Genomic DNA, 24,317 nt, shown 5'->3' with positions numbered 1-24,317 from the left:
AAAAATATTGATGGTAAAGCCCTGAATAGAATGTGGAGTGTGGTATTTTTGACCTTTTCTTTACTGTCAATCTCACCAAGGGAGACCTTCATTGCAGCATTGTTGCACAGGAAATTGGTGCTTGAAGTAGAGACTCAAAGGATCTCATTAACAATTCTAGATATAATAACTAAGTTTCTTAGAGACAAACTTCTTTAAAAAAAAAAAATGTAGAGTTGCAGCAGAAGAACTACTGCACAGACAAAAAATTGTGCCAATGACTAGTATAGTAACAGTCTCAAATACCTATGTTTTCTTACATAGGTAACATAGTATCTCTGTATCTCAGTTCTTCACTTCTAAATAAGGATAATAGCTAAACGGGAGCACACTAAGGATAAGGCAAGATACGCAACAGAGACTATGTCAACATTTAACAGAACTGGGTTTGTGCAAGGGTAAAGCACAGCAGATTTGCAGGTATTTTTGCTACATTTTGTTTAAGCTAACAAGCTATTTCACTGATAGCATTTCAGTGCTATGCAACAGAGATTACATTTTTCCTACCAAAGGCATAAATAGCCATACATTACCTTCAAATGAAATTGCAGATCTAGTTTTTCCTATGAAACAATAAAGAGAGAGAGACACAAACCCTGCCATGATAATATCTGCTGAGCTGCTTTTCAATACAGAAGGAGCTTCAGGTCACATTCTACTCTCCATTGAGTGATATCCAACATAGGTATCAAGACTATTAATTAAGTAAGGGTATTTCAGAGCAAGGTATTTAAGGGTATTTAAGACCAAGATGTTAAAACCAGTAGAGCCAGCAAACTATAGCTATCCCTACAGTCACCAGAGAGAAGATGATGAATTTCCCAGTTTTGCACCTATGATTGAAGCCCAAAGACAGTCATTTTTCTGTTATATTTGATAGCAATGTTTGCATTACAGGAATACGGTCTCTCCTTGATTCTACAACATGAATCTTGTTGGTATCTCTGGGGTTAAGGGACATCTGATACAGTCAACAAAAGATAAGTTATCACAAAAATTACATTTTGGGAAAGTTCAGCACAAAGACCTTAAAGTCAAACATGGCCCAGACAGCAACATATCTAAATCACACAAACTCTGTAGGATTCCTTCTGCCAAGAGCCAAGCTAAGCACAAATGGAATCAAACAAGGACTTTCCTTCATGTCCTGGTCATAGCAGACATTCTTTAAAGGACAAAAAACCTTTCAAAAAATCTAACACTGACTTGAACACTACTCTATGACGTGAGTAAACTAAAGCAAACCTTTAATTTTATTTTCCAGAGTTGTCCAGGTATCAGTAACCAGGATATAAAAATAAACTAATCAGCTGCTATTTGTTCTCTTTCGGTGAGTCAGTGCTGCCATCTAAAGCTACCTAAGGGGCATGCAAAAGATATTCAAAGTCATGCATCCAAATAGCATTCAGGAGGCACATCTGAGCAGACAGAGAATGCAGGGAAAGTCAAATATGTTAATAAGATACAATATAATGACGCTGCAGTACCTGAAGAAGCAATTCTTTCTCTATCACTTCACCTGTCTTGGTGATAAGCTGCTTCTGTAGCCTCTGTATTTTCTGAATCAGCTCAAAGGTACTTGGGTCACTGGCCTAGACAAGAGTAAAGCAGTTTCAAAAACTATACATTACAACAAGTTAGCGTTCCTTGCTTGCAAAAGGAAACCATAATATTTATCTGTCCAAAAGCGACAAATATAAAATTGGGGCTGGAAGGCAGGGGGTGGTGGGAGTATATAAATGGCATTTATACAAGCAGTCCTAAAACTGGAATCTCTGCCTCTTGAAGAGGAGTTAGAGCACATTCATGTTTAACACTATTACCATCATCAATCCTCCTCAAAACACCTAGGATAATAGTAATCCTTCAGAACTTAACCCCCAAACCAGCAAAGATTGGTAGAACCATGTGACAAGGAAGGAAAAGGAGGTTTGTATATCATTTTTAGCAGAAACTGAAACTGCCCATTGACATATGAAAAGTAGTGCAAGCACTTCCCAGAGGAAAATTTTAGTCTTGAAGAAAAGGCAATATAGCCTTCTGATACAGGTTGAGAAGTTAAGACCAGGAGCTAGTAGATGTCTCTCCTGCTTCCCTTTTTCTTCTCTTCTCCCAGATTGCATCTGGAGGAAGCTCTAAGGAGCAAACAAATAATTCTGTGAGGAGCAGCCAGCAAAGTTTACTTTCCTACCAGTCTTCCTGTTGGATTCTTTAATGAGGAGCAAACTGATGGAAGCTTTTCCCCACTCAGGGATTCACACCACCTCTCTCCCACATGGTTTCTCCTCTCACATGTGGTGTCTCTGGTGGCTCATAAGGATTAAACTCACACTGCAGTAAAGACTCCAGTAAAGTCCTGCTCTGTGCATATTTGCTTGAGCTTATAAGCAACTTGGTATCTCATGGCTCTTAATCCTTTATCTGATTTTTTCTAAATTGACTAATCAATTTAAGTCTAACTGGGACACTAAGACAGATACGCACGCAGTGCTCACAACACAACAGAATTTCCTGAGAAACCAGGCTAAAAAGTAGTTCAGTCCCTGTGACCCACTCAGTCCTGCCTTTTTTTATAGCACTGCCCAAACATGGTGCCAATTTGTGACAAGTGTAGTGATATGAGGGTGTTTGTTCATTAGGACTTGAATCAAAACCCCATCAGGATTATTTCATATGGATCTAGCCATCTGCTGGCCTTTCTGTGTTCCAAACACAAACCAGTGACCTAGAATGTCATTTCCCACTATCAGCCTATTCGTACATTCATTTTCTCAACACTGGATGCTTTGCCTGGCCTGATTTCCTTTGTCACAAGATGCTGCTGGAGATTGTACCAAGATGTCTTTAACCTAGTTCAGCATCCTGCATTTTATCTCCCTTCCAGGAGAAAAGCTAAACATACCATTCAGCTTTAAGCTCAGCATGGAAAGATCAGAAATTAACTACCAAGCTAGCAAGCACAGCCAAAATATTCAGCTCTGCTTCTGTAGGGACTAGCATGTTACCACTCATTATTAGAGCAGCCAAGCAACCTACGCTGGCATTAGATCAGAGATCCCTGCAACAGAGAAATCTCAGCTGGCTCTGACTTACTTCAAAAATCTCCAGTGATGCCAATTGATGGTCATATATTTGGTCTGTACTTGACAGATTTTTTATTTATTTTTCCCCTTCATTTTGTGGGTTCAAATAGTGTGAAAATTTAGCTTTGCTCTTTACGTAACTCACATTACCTGGCATGGTGATTTTTGGGAGCCCACCACTGTTTGTGCAGAGACTTCTTCCTTCTGTCTGTGTTTGTCCATTCCCCAATACCTGTTCCACGACCCTTTCTAATTCTGGCTTTCTTCCCACATACAACTCTCTAACTGGCGAGGGCAGGATTTTATCTTTCCCAAACCCTTCTCTTTCTCATCATCCACATTTAGGAATCACCTCCGTCCAAACTAACCTTATGCATTCTTTATTTCCTTTAGCATTTGACTGGCTCTTTATAAATCCCTCTGCAATTTTTCATTGAGAAAGTGACACAAAAATAATACTGATTGCATTGTGCAAGGAAACCATTCAGCAGTTAACCACTCCACTGATACTATGGAAATTTCAGTCTGCCTGCCTCTCCACATAATTTGCATAACAGTAAACTAAATAGGCTTTGTGCTGTGTCACTGATTTGGTAATATGGGCTTTGGGAACTTGAAATGCTGAGACATCACCTCTAATTTTCTCCATCTGTGAACATTCAAGGGATTCTCCAGTTCTTCTTCCAAAACTTTGCACCGAGTCTGTTCCCTTAATAGTTCCTTCCGCATGTGATGAACCTCCTGTCTTAAGACCAGCATAAAACAAAAACAAAAAAACACACCAAAACCACATCAATGTGACCAAAGCATTAATAAACATTAATAAACCATTCTCTCATGCACTACAGCACTGGCAAAGTGACTTTTGTGACTAATAGAAGACACTGATATCACTACAGAGGTGGAACCATAAGATAACAGAGACCTTTTTATTCACCTTGTAAGAATGGCTCAAAAAAGGGACTTTTCATCAGTCTTTGGGGCATCTACTCCACAGCCTGCTAGGTCTTACTGCCCACATCTTCCCATGTACATAAAGGCCAGAAGGACAGTTAGTTCACCTAGAGTAACCTACAAATTAGTTATGGAGTCATACCCGGTCACCCCTGTATTGAATCTGACAGCTTGTGTTTGAAATAAGGTTTTAAATTTAGGTGGCTCACACAATCCAGTAAATAAAACACACTCTAGGACCTAAGCATGATGGACACTGTTCTTTAGAAAACCTACATTTGATTTCCTTTACTCGTACTACCTCTCCTCAAGGGATTTCAGGGGTGATTTGTTGTTGAATTTAAAATTAATTGAGCACTCCCAAGATGCGTTGACAACTACACTACTACGGTGGAGATGGGGGGCTCAAGGGGCAGGATTGCAATTGTCCAACCCTTATCACTTGGGTGGGTGGATCCTGTAAGTTCTCCAAGGGGAAAGGGGGTGGAGGATGACCGTGTGCCTACTCCCCCACTAAATCTCTTCCTGCTAAGCTCAGAGTTGCATTTAGCTCACTAGAGAGAAAAAGGCCGTTTTTTTTAACTGTGAGGTTGGACAAGGTTATGGAAGAGGAAAAAAAGCCCTCATCTCCAATTGGCAAATCAAGAAAGCTAATTAGCAGCACAAGTGATAAATGGAGTCTTTTGACAGGCAGTTTTCATGATGGTTTTGGACTTCATTAAAGTATGTGATCGCTGCTGCAGTTAGCAAGAATTGATCCACCCATCATGGCATACGTCGCACTGTACTTCAATACCCTCTCTGAGTTTCAATACAGTAACAGACTTCCAGCCGAATGCAATTGGGCAGAGAGTTCAAATCCTATTCCTGTCTGCAGCCCGTCGATGAAAACTCCAATTGCTAATGTTTTGTGCCCAGTTCTCTTTTGTTACACCAAAACAAACTGGCACGATTCCCCTGGAGTCAATGGGACTGATCATGGACTGAAGTTAATTTGCTCCAGTGAAAGACATGGAATTATACAGTTAAGGTAAAGATCTCACCCAAAACTGTGGTAGCTACATAGAATTGGTATGATGTTTACCTGCTAAAAACACAGCTGCCTCTCCTCACAAACCAAGACTGATTCTATAGAAAATGACAAGAGTTTCCCATCAGCAAAGAATACACCTCAAATATGGGAGGGTTAAAAAAAAAAAAAAAAAAAAAAAAAAAAAAAAAAACCAAAACCCACAAAAAAAACCCCCCCCCCCCCAAAAAAAAAAAAAAAAATATGCCATGGCTTGTGTCTTGGCTCCATTTCTCATGCCACAAGTGCCTTCCCCAAAATAAAGGGTTCAGTTTGAAAACTGGGTTTAATATTTTTCCTAGAACTTTTTTTTTTTTTTTTTTTTTTTTTTTTTTTTTTTTTTTTTTTTTGGGAAAAAAAAAAAAAAAAAAAAAAAAAAAAAAAAAAAAAGAAGGGAAGCATTAAGCCAGAGAAGGAGAAGATAAATCAGGCTGGGGCTATTAAACTTCTGTTTTAAAGAAACACAACCTTCAGCGAAAATTTAACTAAGTCTTTCTCAGAGAGCAAGTCTGCATATAAATCTGGAAGGAGAGCCCTGAAAATGTGCAGGGGCTTGTTATAAATATGTCAAGTGTTCCCCATCCTCCGTGGATTGCCTCATAAAAAGTAGTTCCACTAATTTGGGCTTTGGGTACCACTAAGTAGCTTACTGAACTATGAACGCCTTTTCTCCTGCTGTCTGTCAAGTTTATTCCATAGGCAGTAACTCACAGTACAAGGGGAAATATGGAAACTGTTTCAGTTTTGGCAAAGATGTCTTTTTTCCTCCTCCTTATTTTAATTTTCTTAATTGCTGATAAATTGCTCTGTGAATTTAATCCACTCTGTGTTTGAGGTCAAACCAAACAATCCCAATCCTCTTCTCCAAAGTATAATGTTTGTTGATACAAATCTTTACCGTGCATAAAATGTCTTGTCTCTCTCAAACACAGAAACATGGATACAGTCACTATGGAAATGTATTCAATCAGTCTCTCTACCTGAGCTCCTCCACGTTAGCCACACTCTTGCCAAGTATTCCCTTCTCACGCCGAAGTTTTTTGATCTCCAGCTTGAGAAGTCGGATGTCTTCCATCCTCTGTCGGTACTGGGTTTCGCCCTTGTTTAAGACAGACTGCTGAATTTTTATCTTTTCATAGAGCAGAGCCACTTCATCATTGCGCCGAACAAGCTGGCACCCCAGGACATCTCTCTCGTTGATGACCTAAGGACACAGGGAAAAGCAGTAACCTCAGTTACAGCTCCTCAGCACGTTCCCAAAGTATCATAACTATATTTGCATCAGTCAAAATCATGTGCATTAAAAGGTTTCACTGTTATTAGTGAAAGAAATAAGGCTAGGGCCTAATAGTTTCCCCTATTCAGTCACCCGAATAGTATAAACTACATATTCTGTTCACTTCAGTGTCTTAACTTTTTTGTTGCAATGGCACTATAAAGCTTTAGCAGTACCACATTTATAGTAGCTGAGGATCTTGACTGCAAAAATAGACTGGACAAATGAGGGAACAGAACGCAGGGTTTGAAAAACCAGATTAGAGATTCCTACCCGGTCAAATTCCTTCTTCTGCTTCATCCTCTCAGCATCAGCTTCAGCAATGATTTTTAGGAGTTTTCTCTCTTCTGCCTCCTGATTTTCTATAAATTGCTTGGTTTCCAGAGCCTGTTTTTTCATCTTAAGCAGTTCAGCCTGATGAAGTCAAAGAATATAGGTAAACCGTGCTTAGTAACAACTTCCCATTACATAAATCTGGGATTAAGAGTCAGGATTTTCATAAACTCTCACATTCTTTTAGTTTCCTGAGAGGTATATATTTTGTTGGTCTTTGAGAACAAATGATTAAGACAAGCAAGCATGAAGACCTGTAAAGAAATGTTGTACACAGTATTTTAAGATCGTTTTTTTTACACACTATAGAAATTTGAACAGATTTTTATCTTTGACAAGGGTTCAAGTTGTAATACAGGGACATGTCATTTAATAATATATTTTTTTAAATTAAATAGGTCATATTTGGAAAGCTTTTCAATGGAGCTGTTATTCAAAGTCAGTCAGGTGTGTAAGAAAGGATAGTTCACCTTGCTGGAAAAGGCAACAATCTATGCTACACAAAACAAATCAGCATCAACTCAGGACAGGCTTCAGACTGGAATAACAGAATTGGTGGAGATGATGGTAACCAGGCAGGGAACAGCAAAATTAAAGGGCTTTAGCACTTTTGTAGTGGATGCATAGATGAGGAAGACCAAGAAAAGAGGGGCTATCCCTAAGTACAGGAGAAGTAATGCGCTGTTACAGTGATCATGCACCACTAACGTAAACGAACACTGGAATGTGCCCAATAATTCTATAATTCTACCCTACCTACTGTCATGAACTCTTTAATTCAAAGGATGTACGTAGATAAAAACTAATAAGGTTTTCTTGGATTATTAGAAATTTCTATCATTGCTAGGCAATTAGAGCCAAGATGGAAGTAGCTGACAACAGTCCATTGTCACAGATAGGAAAAGTTTCAAGCCTTGACTTAAAGGCTTTGCCACAACTCTGACCCTTATGAAGGATGATGTTCAAGATGTTTTTTGGGAAAGAGCATCATCCAATGCTGAAAGAATGAAGCTGTGATGAAGGCTGCACCTGCAAAAACATTGATTTAAGACAGAAACAGTTCCATTGTCATAATAAAATAGCTCGTTCCATTCTTATTTTCTCTAATAAAATCCTCATTTTCCCATATGTGCAACACTCATATCTCTCTTACTCAGTGTTACATGTTCATCAGAATCCATCAGCCAAATAAAAATGCAAGCCACTTCATATTGAAACGCAATCAACACTGTGCAAAAGCTGTCTACAAACGTAAAACTGCTCATGCGTTTGGCATTGCTGGATAATATTTTTTTAATATATCAAAATTCTATGTTCTCCTTATGTCAGAAAAAATATGAGTTGTAAACAAGAAATGGCATTAGAAGCTGGCAGCAAACATTCACATAAACAAATCTTCTCACTGGAATGCACCAAGTTAAAATAAATCTGAACTGCCTTGTATAGTAAAGAACATAAATACTTTAAGTCACACAAAGGCCCCAGAAGCTAACAGGACTTTCAGGGAGATTAAATATGCTAAAAACTACACCATGAGGGTCTGTGTACATTAGGCACACAGGAAATGAGAAGGAAATGAATAAACACAGTCACTGTGCATGCAGGGAAATGGTCAGGTCTGAAATTGCTGTAAATCAGCTCGTTTGAAGTTGGTTCAGAGAGTTTGTACGAACTGAAGAACAATGAGCAAGGAAGAATTTATATGGGACCTTTGCCAATGTCTCAAACCAAATTCAAACCAAATTCTTGTTTAGATTCTGAAATATTAGCATACATGAAGAGTTTGTGGGGTTTTTTTTTCTAGGTATGGGAGGAAAATATGAATTTTATAAAAGGTATAACTGGGGCTGGACATGGAATACTGAAATAACAATATGGCAAAGGTTTTACATGCAGATTTCTAGAAAATGCTAAAAAAAACAAAGGAAAAAAAAGACATGCATGAACATCTACAAAATTATACAAAAGCATTTGACAGCAACTCAGACCTGGAGGGCTATAGTTGTTACATCTTTCAGATACATATTTTTCAACATTCAGATGCCTTGTCAAGCCAGGCTGATTTGCAAGCCCGTATGAAGCCCATCTGAAACCAAAAGAGGGCATTGTACTGGCTTTAATGCAGCTTGGATCAGGCGTTCTCCATTTCATTTACCATGATTACACATTTTTTAAGACCTTTATGCCAGCCGAGACAAGCATAAATCCAATATCTGTATTATCTCATTCCTATGAGTCCCAGTTCTCCATGATTTAGCATGTTCTTTAAACTGATTTCCCAGGAACAGCTTGCTTGCTTCCTTCACATCAGCACAAACAGGACAAATTGAAGCCGGCTTGCTACACAAATAATTGGGTTCTTTTGTGCCTGTGTCAATCAGCTCTCTCTTTGAATTCTCTTCTGCTTTAGCATTCAGCAGAAACACTCAGGTAGAAGACCACAATGCCCTGAAGCTACTCAGTAATGTGATGTCAGGGTAAGGACACACTTGCCAGTGAATAATTGAGAGGGTAAACCATGTAGCAGTCGTATGTTTGTTAAATGGATGGCAGACAGTTCTGAGGTGATAAGACAGAATTGGGGACTAGTTAAGGCAAAAAGCTGCACACAGGAAACACGATCCTATTTGACTTTTCCATCACTGATGGGACAATTCTGAGACAGATCAGGTACAAGAACACAAATGCATCACCTGTTTTTTTTACAAAGCTCTATTGACATCTTGTCATAACTGTAATGTGCTGAGAGGGGCTGAAAATTCAAGGAGTCATTGCAGCATAACAATAAACTGACAAAAGAAAAACATTGTGGAAAGCAGCAGGGGACTTGGTTTTTGGGGGTGTTGTTTGTCTCCTGGTTTTATTTTTTTTTTAGTGCTTAGTGTGGACAAAAAATAAGCTGATTTGGACACTAACTCCTTAAATCTTTTGAGAGTGCAGTAAATTGGGTTGAGATATCACCACAAATCTAATAGCTTATCTAAGGATGGGCTGCAGCCAGTGCTGAGAAGAACCACCAGAGCTTCAAGCTGACTTTTCCTTTGATTTAAAACAGATTCTTGCTGCATTATACCACAATATTAAAATAACTTTCTGTGCAGAGGGACCTACTAAAAGGCACTGCCTAACTCCCAGAAGACTAATGCTTGCTAGTCACACAGGAAATACAAGATTGTGAAATATAATATAATGGGGTTTCACTTAAAAACAGCAGAGAAAAAAAAAGTTTTTAAAAAGAAAAACTTGAAGGGTCTCTATTAAAAAGTTTGCTAGAAGCAGGCTATGACCAAACTCCAAATTTCTGCAAGCTGGAACATTTTAGTAAAAATGTTCAGTCATCAAGAGATTTAAAGCTTCCAACAGACAGCCCAGGACCTTTCTGATTATAAAAATAGGCAGATTGAATTTGTCAGATACACAGAAGATTTGTGTAACTAATACCTCTAAAGGGTACTGAGATCTTGTGCTTTAATTACAGAATAGTTTATTAAAAAACAGCAAAACAACTACCATAGACTGGGAACATAACGCAGTCTGTGAAATCATAGAAACCATCCTTTGTAAGAAGGTGTATGTGTAAAGGCTCTTACTTTTAATGATTCCTTCTCCTTCTCCATTCGCTGTTGTTCTACATGGGCTTTCACAAGGGCTGCATCTTTGCCTGCAATCTCCTCTTTCAGCTCATCCACCTGATGTGTCAAAGTTTTCAGTTTTTTCTTCATTTCTGCTATTTCATCCTAACAGGACAGGAAGTGTCATCACAGAGAGGATCAAAAAAGAGCAAGTTTGTGATTGGGAGTTCAGAGTATTTTGATGCTGGAAAGTGTAGCCACAGTACTTGAGAGATTTGCTGTACGTATCAAAAGACATTACTTTTTAAACCAAGAGAATAAAACAGCTTCATTAAATTACAATTGTTTGCTTATGCCAGCATGACATTTCACTAAAAAAAATCATTTAAAAGATACATTGACAAAAATAATGCCCATCAAGTTTTGAGTACAGTAAGCCATTTAATTTAAAGTGCTAGACACATGGTAAGAAGCAGCAGTCAATCCAAATGAGTAAGATTCTGATCCCATCCATCTGTTTTCATGCTTCTAGTAATGTGTTTTTCAGTAAGGTTGTATGCACTTGGGCACAAATGTTTGGAGAGAAGGTGGTTTTGTGCAGATGAACTTACCCATAAGACACCTACATGCTTGTGAGGGAGTATAGGAAATGCTTACCTCCATTTGGCCAGCACTCGGGTGCAAGGGGGGAAAGAGAGTGCTCAGAAAAGTCCCTGGTATGAGATTATTTAGCATATATTTTAAGCTTAAAACACAGAGCAAAATGCCTGGTAGCACTGCAGAGACATTAGGTCAGAGGAATACTCCTACTCACAGCACAGAGGTGCCTGCCCATACAAAATTAAGAAACTGTTTCAACTCATTGCAGTGACGGCACATGTTGTGACATGGAATGGAAGCTAATAAATTTAATGTTTAGAGAGACAAGCTCTTCTGAATTTAATGAAAGTAGCTTTAGAAGCTATTCGTCTTCTGCTCCTACTCCTCCTGAGGCTGCCATCTCCCAGAGAAGACATTGTAACCTTGAATCTGAATATATTCATGTGGCTGCCCCATCCCTGGAAGTGTTCAAGGCCAGGCTGGATGGGGCTTTGAGCAACCTGGTCTGGTGGGAGGTGTCCCTGCCCAGGCCAAGGCAGTTGGAATTCAATGATCTTTAAGGTCCCTTCCAACTCTGACCATTCCATGGTTCTATGATTCTGTTTCAGTACAAAACCAGGGTAGCTTAGAGCTCTTTTAGCACTGTTCACAATAGGTGTGGATTCACTGGACAAATGAGTGATGTTTTCTTGCATGAAATGCTTAATGTCGTTAAGCAAGATCTTGAGTTGTGGCAGTCTTCACAAATAGGACAGAGAAAATATGGATTCCACACTTATTTGGCAAATCAAACGAACCAGAAATAAATGAAGCAATATGCCATTAGGCCAACCTTTTTGCATCTTCAGTCACTCCTGTGAATGTAAAAGTCATATTAATAGCTGTCTTTGCTAAATAGCCTATAAATTGCTTCAAAACTGTAAAAGATGAGAGACATTTAATATATGGTGCCTGGACATACACCCATACACATTCCTAATTCTATATTTAATGAAGAACAGCAAGAACACATGATTTTCATCAACAGGCCTCCAAATCAACTTGTTTAAACAAATGAGCTGCTAACACCAAAAGAAACCCCAAGGATGAAATCATCAGATATTAATCTCATATTAACAGCCAGCAGCATGTCTGTTCCAAGAGATTTTACTGAGCTGAACACTATGGTACTCTGGAGACCACTAGCAAGGTGGGCAACAAGGGATCTTTACACTTTAAGCAATCCAAAAATACTTACATCTAGCTTTATCTAAACAAGCTTGTGCAGATTTGTTTTACTTCCCAAAAGGAAAAAGAATTTACCATAATTTTTTTAACACAACCCTCTGTTTATTTTGTTTTTCTTTCATGGCTGGCTAACCTGCTACTGAACTATGAATGGCTATTTTTTTTCACTGCTGCACATATTGCCTTGACCAAAGGATTTTTTGGGCCAGCTATCTTCTTACACTGGTCTTGCTAAAAAAGTTTTATGATAAGCCAAATAAGCTATTAAAGTCTAAACACCAGCCCCTAACAACTGGAACCATGAACAGCATCGTGATTACCACCATATAACATTCAAAACCTGAAAGGGCTGAAGAGTTCATTGCTTCATTTTGTAACTCAGCACCGAGATGCCAGTTCTTTATAAGTAAGCAAATTTATGCTGCATATTTTAAAAAAATAATTAAAAAACCCCGTCAGTGTTGCAATTTTTCACCCTTATTTCTCCTGAGAGAATCTAAACACAATATCCACTGATAAGAGGCAGACAAAGGTCAAGTAAAGCATCCCACACGAATGGCAAAATGATTCATTCCTAATTAAATTCAGCCCATAGCTGGATAAGAACTTGGACAGTTCATTCCCGTCTGCTTCTCAAGCAAAACACCTACCTATTGAAATCAGAGTATGAATTTGTAATCTACTATCTATGTTTATGTTATAAATCCTTATTCTGAAATAACCCAAGGCTGCAAATCACAGCTACCCAAGGTCCCAATCTCTGCAACTGCAATAGGATTTGCATAGTATTTTAGATCTTTACATCAGGATAACAGAATGTATCCTGTAGTGATCTGTTCTCTCCCCCTAGTATTGTTAGTGAGATCCCCAAGGAAAAGATATAAATGGAGAGAATCATTATTGGAGGAAAATTACACTCCCTGAAAGGAACAAGCAAGGTGGAAGCATAAAGTTCTGTCAGAAAATTCCACTTCAGCTGGAAAAGGGTTCCTCTGCTTTCTAAATTGTGATTTCCAGTCATGTGCAGGGCTAAGGAGGCAATCTTATTCCCCTTATATCATATTTCCCATACACACAGACAACACCTAAAGGGATAAAACAGAGTGGGGCCAGGATGGAAAGGAAGAAATTTCTTCTCTGATAGGGTTTTATGATTCCGTAGCTCCAGTGCACAGTGATTTTATGTGTGGTTTGAAGCAGGAATATTGCTACATGGCAGTGGGATCCTGTTTCCAGTCCAAATACAAACTGTCCAGATAAAATGTCAGGGACCTAAAACATTCATTTCCCCAAAACACACAGGAATGAAGAAACTACTTCTTCCATTTATGCAGTGAGCTCTAATTTTAACAAATTAAAATTAGATTAGGAAAAAAACCAACAAGAGCAGAGAAAGAAACATGAGGAAAAACGTATCCTTCTACCTTAGCTTCAATCAGATTTTTACTGTACAGATTCCTCTCTGTTCTCACAGCTTCACAGCGGTTTTGTTGCTGTTTTAATTTAATTGCAGCCTCTTCTATTTTCTTCTCGTAGTCACAAATCTGTATTTCCCGTATTTCAATATCTTTCAGGTGCTGGAGGACCTGGAGTGGAAAAAGGAAGTGAACACAATTAAACTATCATCACAAGATTCTAAGGATGAGGCAGAGTTTGTGATTTTCTTGTAAGATGAGTCAGTCCAAGTCCAAGTTTAACCTTTCTGGATTGCTTATGTGGGACAACATTTTATTTTAATCTCATACCTCATTTTTTTTCCAAGACTAAAACTTATAGACATGCACATATTTAATTTCAAAACAAGCTAGTGAAAATATTGCCACCGAGCAGGTTCGATAAAACGAATATAAACAGCTGTCATCAAGAATAGCCTTAGGTTATTTATAGAGCAAAGCTGGACTTTGTACGTTGTTTTGGATGTCAGCTGTATAAGATGAATAAAACCAAATGTTTTTCCAAGAAGCCCTGCATGTACTCCTAAATTCTAAGCCAACTTTTTTTTTAATGAACACATGATGACGAACTGTTGATATGTAATTACAATAATAAGAAAGTTAGTTAATGTAACTAACACTTGATCTAAATAAGCAGTAATCACTATTAGTTGCTTCTATGAAGGATTAGAAATAATGATGTGAAGATTATAGAGAATGGAGTATTGTAGGCTATAGAAAGAAGGTGATCACATGCAGTATCAATAAACAAAAATACAAAGGTGTTTTATAAACACCTTTATTAAAGTTACCACTGTAACAATACATAAGAATTACTACATTAAAGGAGCAAAAATACGAATAGTTGCTAATCATTATGATGGGCTTCCTAATTATTTTTTTAAAATGTAACAGCCTTGCTTCTGCTGTACAAAGTTGAAAACCAAGGAGCACAAACAAGCAGCATTCAAACAGAATCCAGCATTACAAAGAAAGAAGACTAGAAGAAATAAAAAAGAAAACTAAGGAGTATAGACATCAAGAATGTAATTTTTCAGGTTCACTGCCCAGGGGAGAAAACAATGCCACCCTTAAAGCTGGGAAAAAGATCAAGCATTAAAGAAAAAGCTGAGGAACCACATAGACAAAATCCAGGAGAGAAGTCCATTTACAACTGCATTTCATACCCAGTTCTCCTGACTGTTTTTGAGGGTTTGTTTGAGCTAAGATTTATGTTCATATGTCAAAGCAGAAGAATAAAAAAATATATGTTTACATCAAATAGTCAATAACTGCAAAGTTTGTGGTTGGCAACGCTGTCCCTTGCTTAGCAGTAAAAAACTGTCAGGTCTAACTATGGGGTGGGAGCTTAATTAATTGATCATCCTAGCAGGTACCTCCAGCCAACTTTAAAGACAGGGAATAGCTAAATATAGAAACTTTTATTACAGCAGCAGGAACACAGTTCCAGCACATTTGTAGCTGACTGCAGAGGATCCCAGGAACTGCTTATAGTGCAATACAAAAACACAGTCCCAGTTTATAACCTACTCTTGCCTTTTCCTCTTCTGTTAAAACAACCTGCCAATAGTAATAGCAGGGAGAAGAAATCAATAAGGCATGTTTTCTGTCTGCACTATGGTGATCATAGGCAGGAGTAAGATTTGAAAGTAGGTCATGCATTTGTAAGGTTTTACTTGGTTTTGATAAAACATAAGTGCAGTAAGTCTATGGACTAAGTTTTCTGAGTTGTGCTCACAGGCTGGATGCTGACTCCGCTGTTTCAGGAATGATTAAACACAAATAATTCTCCCTTATAAATACAGAACTGATACATGCAATGTTACCCAACTGAGCCCTGTGGGAGGCTGAGCATCCTCAATCCTGGCTTAGTTGATAGCACACCCCACCTCTCAGATTAGGCAATGAGGGGTCAAAGCCAAGCAGAAAGTATTTGATATTCATAGTTTTCTTCTGTACTCTCACAGGTTTTTTTATCTGTACACTTAACTATCATCTGCTGTTGTTTACCTGTTTAGTTCAGTGAACTTACTCCAGATCTCCGTAACGAAGCCGTCCGTATTTGCTTACCTTTAATTAACCACTCCAAGAAGTGCTGCCATGGTCTGCTGTTGAGCACTAAATTTTCCAAAAGATGATGTAAATTTAAAAAAGGAAGTATATTTCCTAATTTTCCCGGATATAGTGTTAAACTGTAGACTTAATATCATAAATGGCTTTTTTTTGAAAAAGCAAAGTATTAGAAACTGGTTTTGTGACCTCTCCTAAGGCAGAGTCAGGGAACAGTTCAGGTGAGACCGAAGGGTATATACTTCACTGCTTCCTTTTCAGCAGCCTAAGCCATCCATGGGGAAACTAAGATTTCATAATCTAAGAATTTCAATTAAAAAAAAAGAAATATTCTACAAACATTTGTAGCTCAGTAATTACAGGCTATGCAACAAAGAGCAAAGAAACACATTTTTCTTCTCATTTGTGCTGGCTAATCTAAAAGCAGGACTACTCAACAAGTGACACTGGCCTAAAAATGGTACAAACGAGCAGCCAGCCAGGCCAATAATTAGAAGAGCAAATCTAGCATAAATTCTCAACACTAAAATCTTTTACAGTTGTGAACTCCGTTCATCAGTTACTCAGTAGAAAATGATGATTTTGAAAGAGGAATTCTGCAGCTCTATAGACTCTGTCCTGCTGTAAGTAGCCAGACACCTCTCAGAGCCAGCACAACCCTGCCTGCCTTGCAGGAGTTCCAAGAAATCTTTGGACTTGGACAGCTTTGGCTCTTCCCCAGCTCCTACACAATTCAGGGGGTGTGCAGCGAGCTCCTTCAGAGCCAGCTTGATGGCAGAAGGTGACAGAAGAGCACTGACTGGCTGTATGATTACTGCCCATCAGCAGCTCCTTCCCCACCAGTTGTGAAATGGCTTCAGTACTTCTGCCACAGTTTCTCAAGCCTGAATAGGTCAAACAGTGAACCTAAATATTACCCAGTGGATATAATAATCCTGATCCTATAATCCTTCTACCCTGTGTTTTGCCCTGTCCTATCCTTCCAAACAATGAGTAATTTCATGTAGGGAACCTCTACAGGGAGAAGACTATTGTCTCACATATTCCTGTGCTCAGAACTGCTCCTGCTGCTCTTCACCTGCATGCTGAGTCAGGAATTGCCCCTCTAATGAGCCACAGAAGCGTCCGAGTCCTTCAGAAACTTGCAATCACAACACAGGCAGTCATTAGGGTGGTGAGACACTGGAACAGGTTGCCCAGGGAAGCTGTGGCTGCCCCATCCCTGAAGGGGTTCAAGGCCAGGCTGGATGGGGCTTGGAGCAACCTGGTCTGGTGGGAGGTGTCCCTGCCCAGGGCAGGGCAGTTGGAATTCAATGATCTTTTAGGTCCCTTCCAACCCAAACCATTCTATGGTTCTATGATTATACAAACAGCTCAAGTGTCATAACCCATTTACTGAGGCTCTGACAGAAAGACATGACTGAAAATTTGCACCCAAACTGTCAGGGGAAAAAAAAAAAGAAAAAAATGAAGCAAATATTTGTCATTTTCACCCTCAAAATACTGTGAGCAACCCTAATCAGAACTGAAAGCAAGAGCCTTGTAGTTCTGAGTGTTATGAATTACTCGCCAGCCCTAGCTTGCAATCTTCTTAACTCATATCTGTACTGTTAGAAATGCACTATGAGGGAAAGATGCAAAATACGACTTTGCAACAAAGACAAATCTCACTTTCATGGAATATTATTCCAAGTAAATGACAAAAGGTATTCCAGACAAGGGAGCATATACCATGCAAAAAATGATTTAAAAGCCCCTGGTCACATCAAGATTGAAAGGATAATTTTAAAGTGAAAAGACAGCAAATAACTTGTGAGTTGAAACAGCTTGAAAGCTAATCCCAGTAAATCAATGAGCGTCTTGGAGGGCCCTTCAATGTGATCTTCAGCAATTAATGGAACATGTTACAACCATGTTCCTGAGCGCACCCTCAGGAATAAAGCTGTACATATTAATGGGCAGCAGGAAACACAAATTTTATGCAGTGCTTCTCTGCAGCTGTTCCTGGAAAACTTTTGTTTTGCAGACTAGCTTGAACACATTCAGATGTTTGCACGTACTGGGAGTAATCCTTCAAAATGCTAAGTCTCTTACAAAGGTATTGAGCACCATCAGCTCTCACTGGCTTCCGTTTGAAGACACCAGTAGCATGCAAGATAAGGTCCTTTGCAGCTAAGGCAGAACAATCAAAGAGTAATTTCCAACTGCATATGAGAGTTTCAACTGTAGGACTCAGGTACAAGAAGTCAGAGGCCTTGGCTTGAACTCCAGCCCTATTGTCATTTCCCAAATGGTCACTGAATAAGAGAAATACGTGGCTGTACTCCAGGTCTCTCACAGAATACGTACCCATTGATGAGGTTCCCCCAGAGAGACCTGAAACTGTAGTGGGCAGCACGCACTGACAAGGAGAAATCTTTGTAAACTGTGTGGAGATCACCGAGCTAAGTTGCCTCCCACTGGTACATTGGGAAGTGAATATACCATCTTTACAGTTTTGAGAGTAAGACAGGAAAGAACCCCTTGCACAAAAGCTGCTCCTACCTTCTGTTTGAGCTCACTGGTTTCATTGATGAAACCATCTCTCTCCTTCTCCAACTGGTAAATAATCTTCCTTTGTTTCTGAGCTTCATTCTTATAATTTTGGATTTCTTCTTCCAATCTCTTTTTTGATTGTTCATGCAGCTTCACTAAACTTATCTGCTTCTCAGTGGCACTGGTAGCCTTGACCAAGTTCTACAGGGAACATAAAATAATGACGAGCTGAAAAGGCAACGCTGCCACCACTATGGCAAAAACATGCCATTGTCTAACTGGATTATGGACTTCCCAATCTAATTTGTTCAATTGAAATACTTGAGTCTCAAATGTGATTTAAAAAAAAAAATCTCTAAAGAAGCTGCTAAATATGCTAAATAGTGCTTGTTAGTGCTTGTTACGATTTTAAGTTAAAACACTAGTGTCTGTATTACCAGAAAAAAAAAAAAAAAGGATAGCTATGTTTGCAAATGGATATAATTAATGACTGGAAAAACCTTACTAGCTTTAAGGCATTTAGATTGTAAAACATACCAATAGCCAGTAAGATAAATAGTAAAGCTAAATACCCTTCCTTCTCATGTCCTAAATAGCAAGTTCAAACTGGAAATTAACCAAACTTGGCTTAAGATTATGTATAAGGGTTAAACAGAAAACACCAAGATAGTATCTTTACAAAATCAGCCTTCTGGTCCCATTTTAAAATTTCTTTCCCTATACAGAACAGATATTTGTTACTTGCTAAATCTGAGCCTCTTCTAGAGTCAAGACACCGGACAGTGAATCTATACCAAGTAAAGCACTTCAGAAATCATCTTTTAGTATTGAATTTACTAGATTACACCGCAGGAATGCCCATAACATGAGATGCTATCCTGCAGTACACGAACCTTGGGCTGATAGAAAACGATCAGAATGAGAAATGGACTTAAAAGCAAGGATTAGCATGAGCACAGCCTGCCATGCTGCTACATGGTGCATCCACACTTTGGTTTGTTATTTTACTAGCAAACTTACCTAGATTAGTATTAAACTTTGCATGCTACAGTGTAAAAAAACAGATGTAATGAACTGTTTGGATATCAAGTAATAGGTTTGCAATAAAGGTGAACACATGTAGCATTTTTTAACTCCCTGAAGGTTTATATGTTAAAACTTAGAAATCTTTTGTGTGTTTATGAGTACTAATGCTATTTCAATGCACAGACAAGAAGCAGTGCGAGCATCTGCTTAAGGAAATCCAAATGCTTTACTTAACGTTGTTTATTGTACAACATTTCTTTGTTTCTGTGTTTAAACTCCAAACATTCCATTGTCAAGCTGTGAGATTTGTTTATCAGTGTTACCAATGCAGGCTCACCTTGCTGAGCATATCCCTTTCCCTCACAAGCTCATCTATAGCTTTCTTGTCAATCTCCACCTGCTTTTTGGCAGCCTCCAACTCTAGAGAAAAGGAGGAAAGAGAATAAATCCTGCTTTCAAATTGTACAGCTGTTAAAAATGCAAAACAACTTAGTGGACCTTTCAAAAAGCCTTAACATTACATGAACAGTTCAAATAGCTGTGATCAGGTTTTGCAACCTCAGGTATCAGCTAATGATGTTAATACTTATTTGGGTACATGGAAAGACTTAGAAGAACTCAAGCACGTTAATTAATGGTACGAAGACTCATTATATTTGGGTATTTAAACCGAGATACCACAAAGAAGTTGCATTTTCAGAAATCATGGAGCACACTGAAAATCAGAGCCTTTTAAGAAGCTTCAATGCAAGCATCCAAAAATTGAGGCACTTTCAAAAACAGAGGCTTTCAGAATTATTCTAATTCTTCTACATGAAATCCAGTTCTCCTTTAAAGCAGTGAGATTCTCCTGGCTTCAGTGGAGTTTAAACTATTTGCTATGGTCAAGGTCAAGGTTAACACTGCACATATGCTATTAAAAAGATATTAAAAATTGAAAGTGTGTTCGCCCTATACTTTAATATTAATTAAAACCTGTTACACTAACTAGAACTCGGGAAATGCAGTAAATTGGAGTACGTGGACATATACGTGTCCATACATTTGACACATGTATATATGGACATGTGTAAAATATTGCAAAGACATGTTATGTGTAGCCATTCTCAAGCAGTCCAGTAAAGATTTGAATTTCTGAAGTTCCTCACTCCTTTCTAGTCCAGAGCGTGACCTTAAGCAGTAGGAGCAAAACACTTGTGGGAAAGCTCTTCCCATCCCAGGGATGTATAAAAACCAGACATGACTTTCCATAAATGCAGTTATATGGAAGGATTCATACCTCAATCATGCAGTCTCTTCAGAACATAAGCCAGAAACAGGCAAGAGGAGGGAGAGGCATTTATGCCAGTATATATCAACTTGAACTGCATGAAATTTATAGCGAAGGGGGTTTTCTGCCCCCAAAAGTGAGTTCTCATCAACTCAAATATTTTGCAAACTTCATAATAGTATTTTAGAAAAAAAAAAGTCATAAAATTTTCTTTCTTCTGAAAATCACTTTGAAAATGTGCCTATTCTTATTTCAAAGCATATTTGATTTTGAAATGTATTGGCATTTTTGAGTTTAAAAAAAAAGCGGTTTTAAATGCTCAAAAATACCCAAAACACTGTTTTTTTAAAGTTAAACAAAATATTTTGTTAGACCCAAGGCATTTTCTTCCAAAAAAGTTGGAAGTTCCTTCTTAAAGTTTTCCACATCTGCTGGCAAGTCAAAGTCCATACCTGGACAGCTGTAGTACCCACATGAACCAACTGAAGTCCTAAACAAACCAGAACAAAGTTTATCAGCTCACTTGCACATATTCATTTCCGGGCTGTACCCATTCAGCAAAATAAAAGCAGGGAAAAAATCATGTCCTAACCATGTCTGATTTCAATAAATTCTGAGATTGCTTCTCTCTCAGGTCAGTGCAGGAGTAATGAAAGGGAATTGGGGATGACTCTCTAAGCAATATGGCACAAATTGGCCCACCACAAATTTCAGTATTGTCTGTTGTATTTTCACCCTACATGTGCTATATTGTGAAAATCCTGTAACCCTATAAGGTTTTAAAAATGCTGCAATAGATTCCAACTGTTGTTTATACAGCCTCATACTAGACACTAAAGGAAAATGATCCTAAGTATCCATAACTCATGAATTATGAATCAGAAGACAGAGCCATCCATTAGTTAGGCACTTACCTTTCTCTAGTCCAGATATTTGATTTTTTAGGGTGTTTCTCTCATGTCCTGCATCAACTTTTTGCTCCTCTGCAGCACGCAGCTTATTCTGGAGAACATCTCTTACTTTGATCAGCTTTGAATTGTCAAGGCGCATCTGAGTCAATTCATCATCTCTGGCCTACAGAGCAGCAGCAAGGAAAGGGGAGAGAAAGTATCCACAGGAAGAAAATGCCTCTGTACTTGGTATATACTTATTCCATGAAACTCAGGAAGCAAAGATATAAGTGCTGTTGGTCCCATGAGAGAAGATAATTAGCTAATTGAACAACATTAAAAATAATTTAAACAAAGCCAGCCAGGGCAGGAAAAATGATAATCAGATCTTATGCTTTAGGGCTGAAGATGATCAATAAAGAATCCCCAGCTGCAAACCCCACACAGCACTACCCAATTAGTCCTGCAGATTAAACACAGGCAGCTGTAATTTCCTTTGAAGTATTAGGGACAGTGACTGCGATGAGAAAGATATCTGTAGTGTTTCCTGCTTGTGTGTCCCTAATGCAGGTACCTGTTATCCCATGCCTTTTATTACCTATGGCTTTAAAGGAAAAGCAAAATATAGAGTTCATCTCATTTGCTATACAATCAGAGGAGAAAATAATCAATCAAAACACTGCATAACAATTAAGGAACTGGTTACCAGGAAACACAACCAATAATCACAACACAATTTTTCCTCTTTCCTTTTAAGAAGTAAATATAAGTTCCTGGTATAATTCAGTGCCACTGAGAGGTTTTACAGCCATCACAGACTACTGTGTTCCGTTTATGGCCTCAGATACTGGTTCTGTAAGACAGTGAATCCTGCTAAGTGAGTATCCTCTGGGAGGACGTGAATCTCCTCAATTGTTACTGACAATAACCTTCAAGAGATTTATGAATACTTTCACAGTTCGGGTTGCCCAACACCGTAGTGGAGGCACTCAGCACACTGCAGGATGAAACTGCAAGCACAGCACCTACAAAAAGGGCATCTCAGATCATGACTGGGGCTCTTAGAAACTTTAGCAATCAGCTTAATTAATAACTGGGCAGTATCTTTTATTTTTTTGTTCCCAGAAGCCTGTGTGCATGACTCTACGAGTTCCATCAACTTTTCTTCAAGTTAGAATAAGATCAGAGGATCAAAATCCTCTTTTTGATGCTCTATTGTCCCAAATGCAAGTCACATTAGAACACATTGTAAAGTTTTAAACAATGAATAGAAGTAACAATAAAACCAGATAACCTGGAGAAGACAGTAATTCATTTCTCAAATAGGTAAGAAAAATATCCTCCAGTTTGCCTAACAAAATGCAGCAGGAGACAAGCTCCTACCATGCAGCCAAATCAGAATCCAAATCAGAATCTTTTGTGTTATGTTAGTCATGAACTGAGCTTTTAATCTGTCAGTGGTTAGTTTTTATCATTCTAACAGTTCCCATTTGAAAAGAGGGAAAAAAAAAAAAAAGCAAGCTCTCTATTGGCAAACAACCTTTTTATTTAGGTGATTGGTTATACTTGACTAAACCTTGATAAGATAATGATTTTCTATCTGAATTTTCTAACGTTTAGTGTTTTAACCCCAATGATGAAACAAAATGCAAGCTATGGTAGACAAAGTAATAACATGGAACACTTTACCCTTTAGCACAAATGCTCTCAAAGTACCCTAAAAAGCATATGCATGAATCATTGAATCCTTCCCCAACTGAAATTCACTTGCTTCTGAGTGGTACAAAAGAACTGTTAAACAATGTAAACTCAGGCAAGAAAACCATTTAGATCAGAAAGTAAACACCATCTTGGTTACTTATATTTAGCTCCCCCAACCAATACTGCGGGGGGAAAATTTTAGTGTTGGAAGCAAGTCCTTTCAGTGGAAGCTATCCAAGACACTGTCGTTATAATTTATTAACATTTTTCAATGGGTTTTGGCAACACTCAGGTTATGTTAATCACTCTAAGTAAGAAAGTTTTTGCTCTTATCTGAAGATCTCATGATCAAAGAAAGACCTTATATTTGTCACTATAAGTGACAGTATATATATAAGATGTATAAGTACTATACATCCTTTATGAACACAATGAGTGTTTTGGTTTGTGTGTGTTTTATGAAACACGGGTCCTCCAGCAGGACAGGTGCTAAACTGTCAGGTGACAGAGTTGGAGACTGCACCATGGTACTGCCACAGAAAGAATGGCATCCAGCAACAGCCAGATCTATTCCTAAAAGCTTCTCAGATTTCCCCCAAAACTACCCATAGGTACTACTGGTACAAGAACTGAGGTCATCTCTGGCCCAAGTGGCAAGGCTGCCATGGGAGTGATATGGCTGATAGGACGCACACACCCTCTGGTACTTACTTTCAATTCTGCTGTCTTCTGCTGGATGTCCTGCATCACCTCTTCAAACATCACACTGTGCTGCTCGCTCTCTTGCACGAGCTTATTATTTCTCATCTGAAATTGTTCAAGTTCCTTACCAGCTTTTTCATTCAAGATCTGTTAGATTAAAGAACAATCCTATTAATTCTTTCTAATCTCATTACAATATCTACATATACATGCAGACAGAGCCTTCCAGCTCCCCAGGAGATAAAAGCTGCTACAGATTGTTGTCTGCTTAAAAACTGCTCTTCACTGCTGATGATATTACTAATGTGAAATATGATACATGTTCATATTGACTAGGGGAAATGATAATTTCTAATGAATAACACAGCCAGTGTCTTTTTTTTTTTTTTTTCTGGGTGCTTAGCAGGTCTCTCTTGCAGGTGGTAGATAAATATTTTACTTCTTGTTAGGCATTTGGCAAGCATCACACAACACAACAACTTGCTACATATAATTACCGAAAATTAGTATGAGATT

General features: G+C 38.4%; 1 protein-coding gene across 1 annotated transcript in view; it reads right to left on the bottom strand.

The window, feature by feature from the left end:
* Positions 1–24,317, bottom strand: part of CFAP58 (cilia and flagella associated protein 58) — a 61,435-nt gene that overhangs the window by 22,623 nt on the left and 14,495 nt on the right. The window contains exons 6-15 of the mRNA XM_014957612.1: positions 23,811–23,948; positions 21,423–21,582; positions 19,576–19,658; positions 18,222–18,413; positions 13,578–13,739; positions 10,345–10,491; positions 6,695–6,835; positions 6,126–6,349; positions 3,756–3,867; positions 1,527–1,631 (exon numbers count right to left, since the gene is read on the bottom strand). Of these exons, the coding sequence (XP_014813098.1) occupies positions 1,527–1,631; positions 3,756–3,867; positions 6,126–6,349; positions 6,695–6,835; positions 10,345–10,491; positions 13,578–13,739; positions 18,222–18,413; positions 19,576–19,658; positions 21,423–21,582; positions 23,811–23,948 (1,464 nt within the window). The remainder of the gene's footprint in view (positions 1–1,526; positions 1,632–3,755; positions 3,868–6,125; positions 6,350–6,694; positions 6,836–10,344; positions 10,492–13,577; positions 13,740–18,221; positions 18,414–19,575; positions 19,659–21,422; positions 21,583–23,810; positions 23,949–24,317) is intronic.

Source organism: Calidris pugnax, unplaced genomic scaffold (assembly GCF_001431845.1).
Source record: "Calidris pugnax isolate Ruff unplaced genomic scaffold, ASM143184v1 scaffold4, whole genome shotgun sequence".
NCBI lineage: Eukaryota > Metazoa > Chordata > Aves > Charadriiformes > Scolopacidae > Calidris > Calidris pugnax.
The sequence above is the reverse complement of the archived record's forward strand: the minus strand, read 5'-3'. Positions and strand labels throughout refer to the sequence as shown.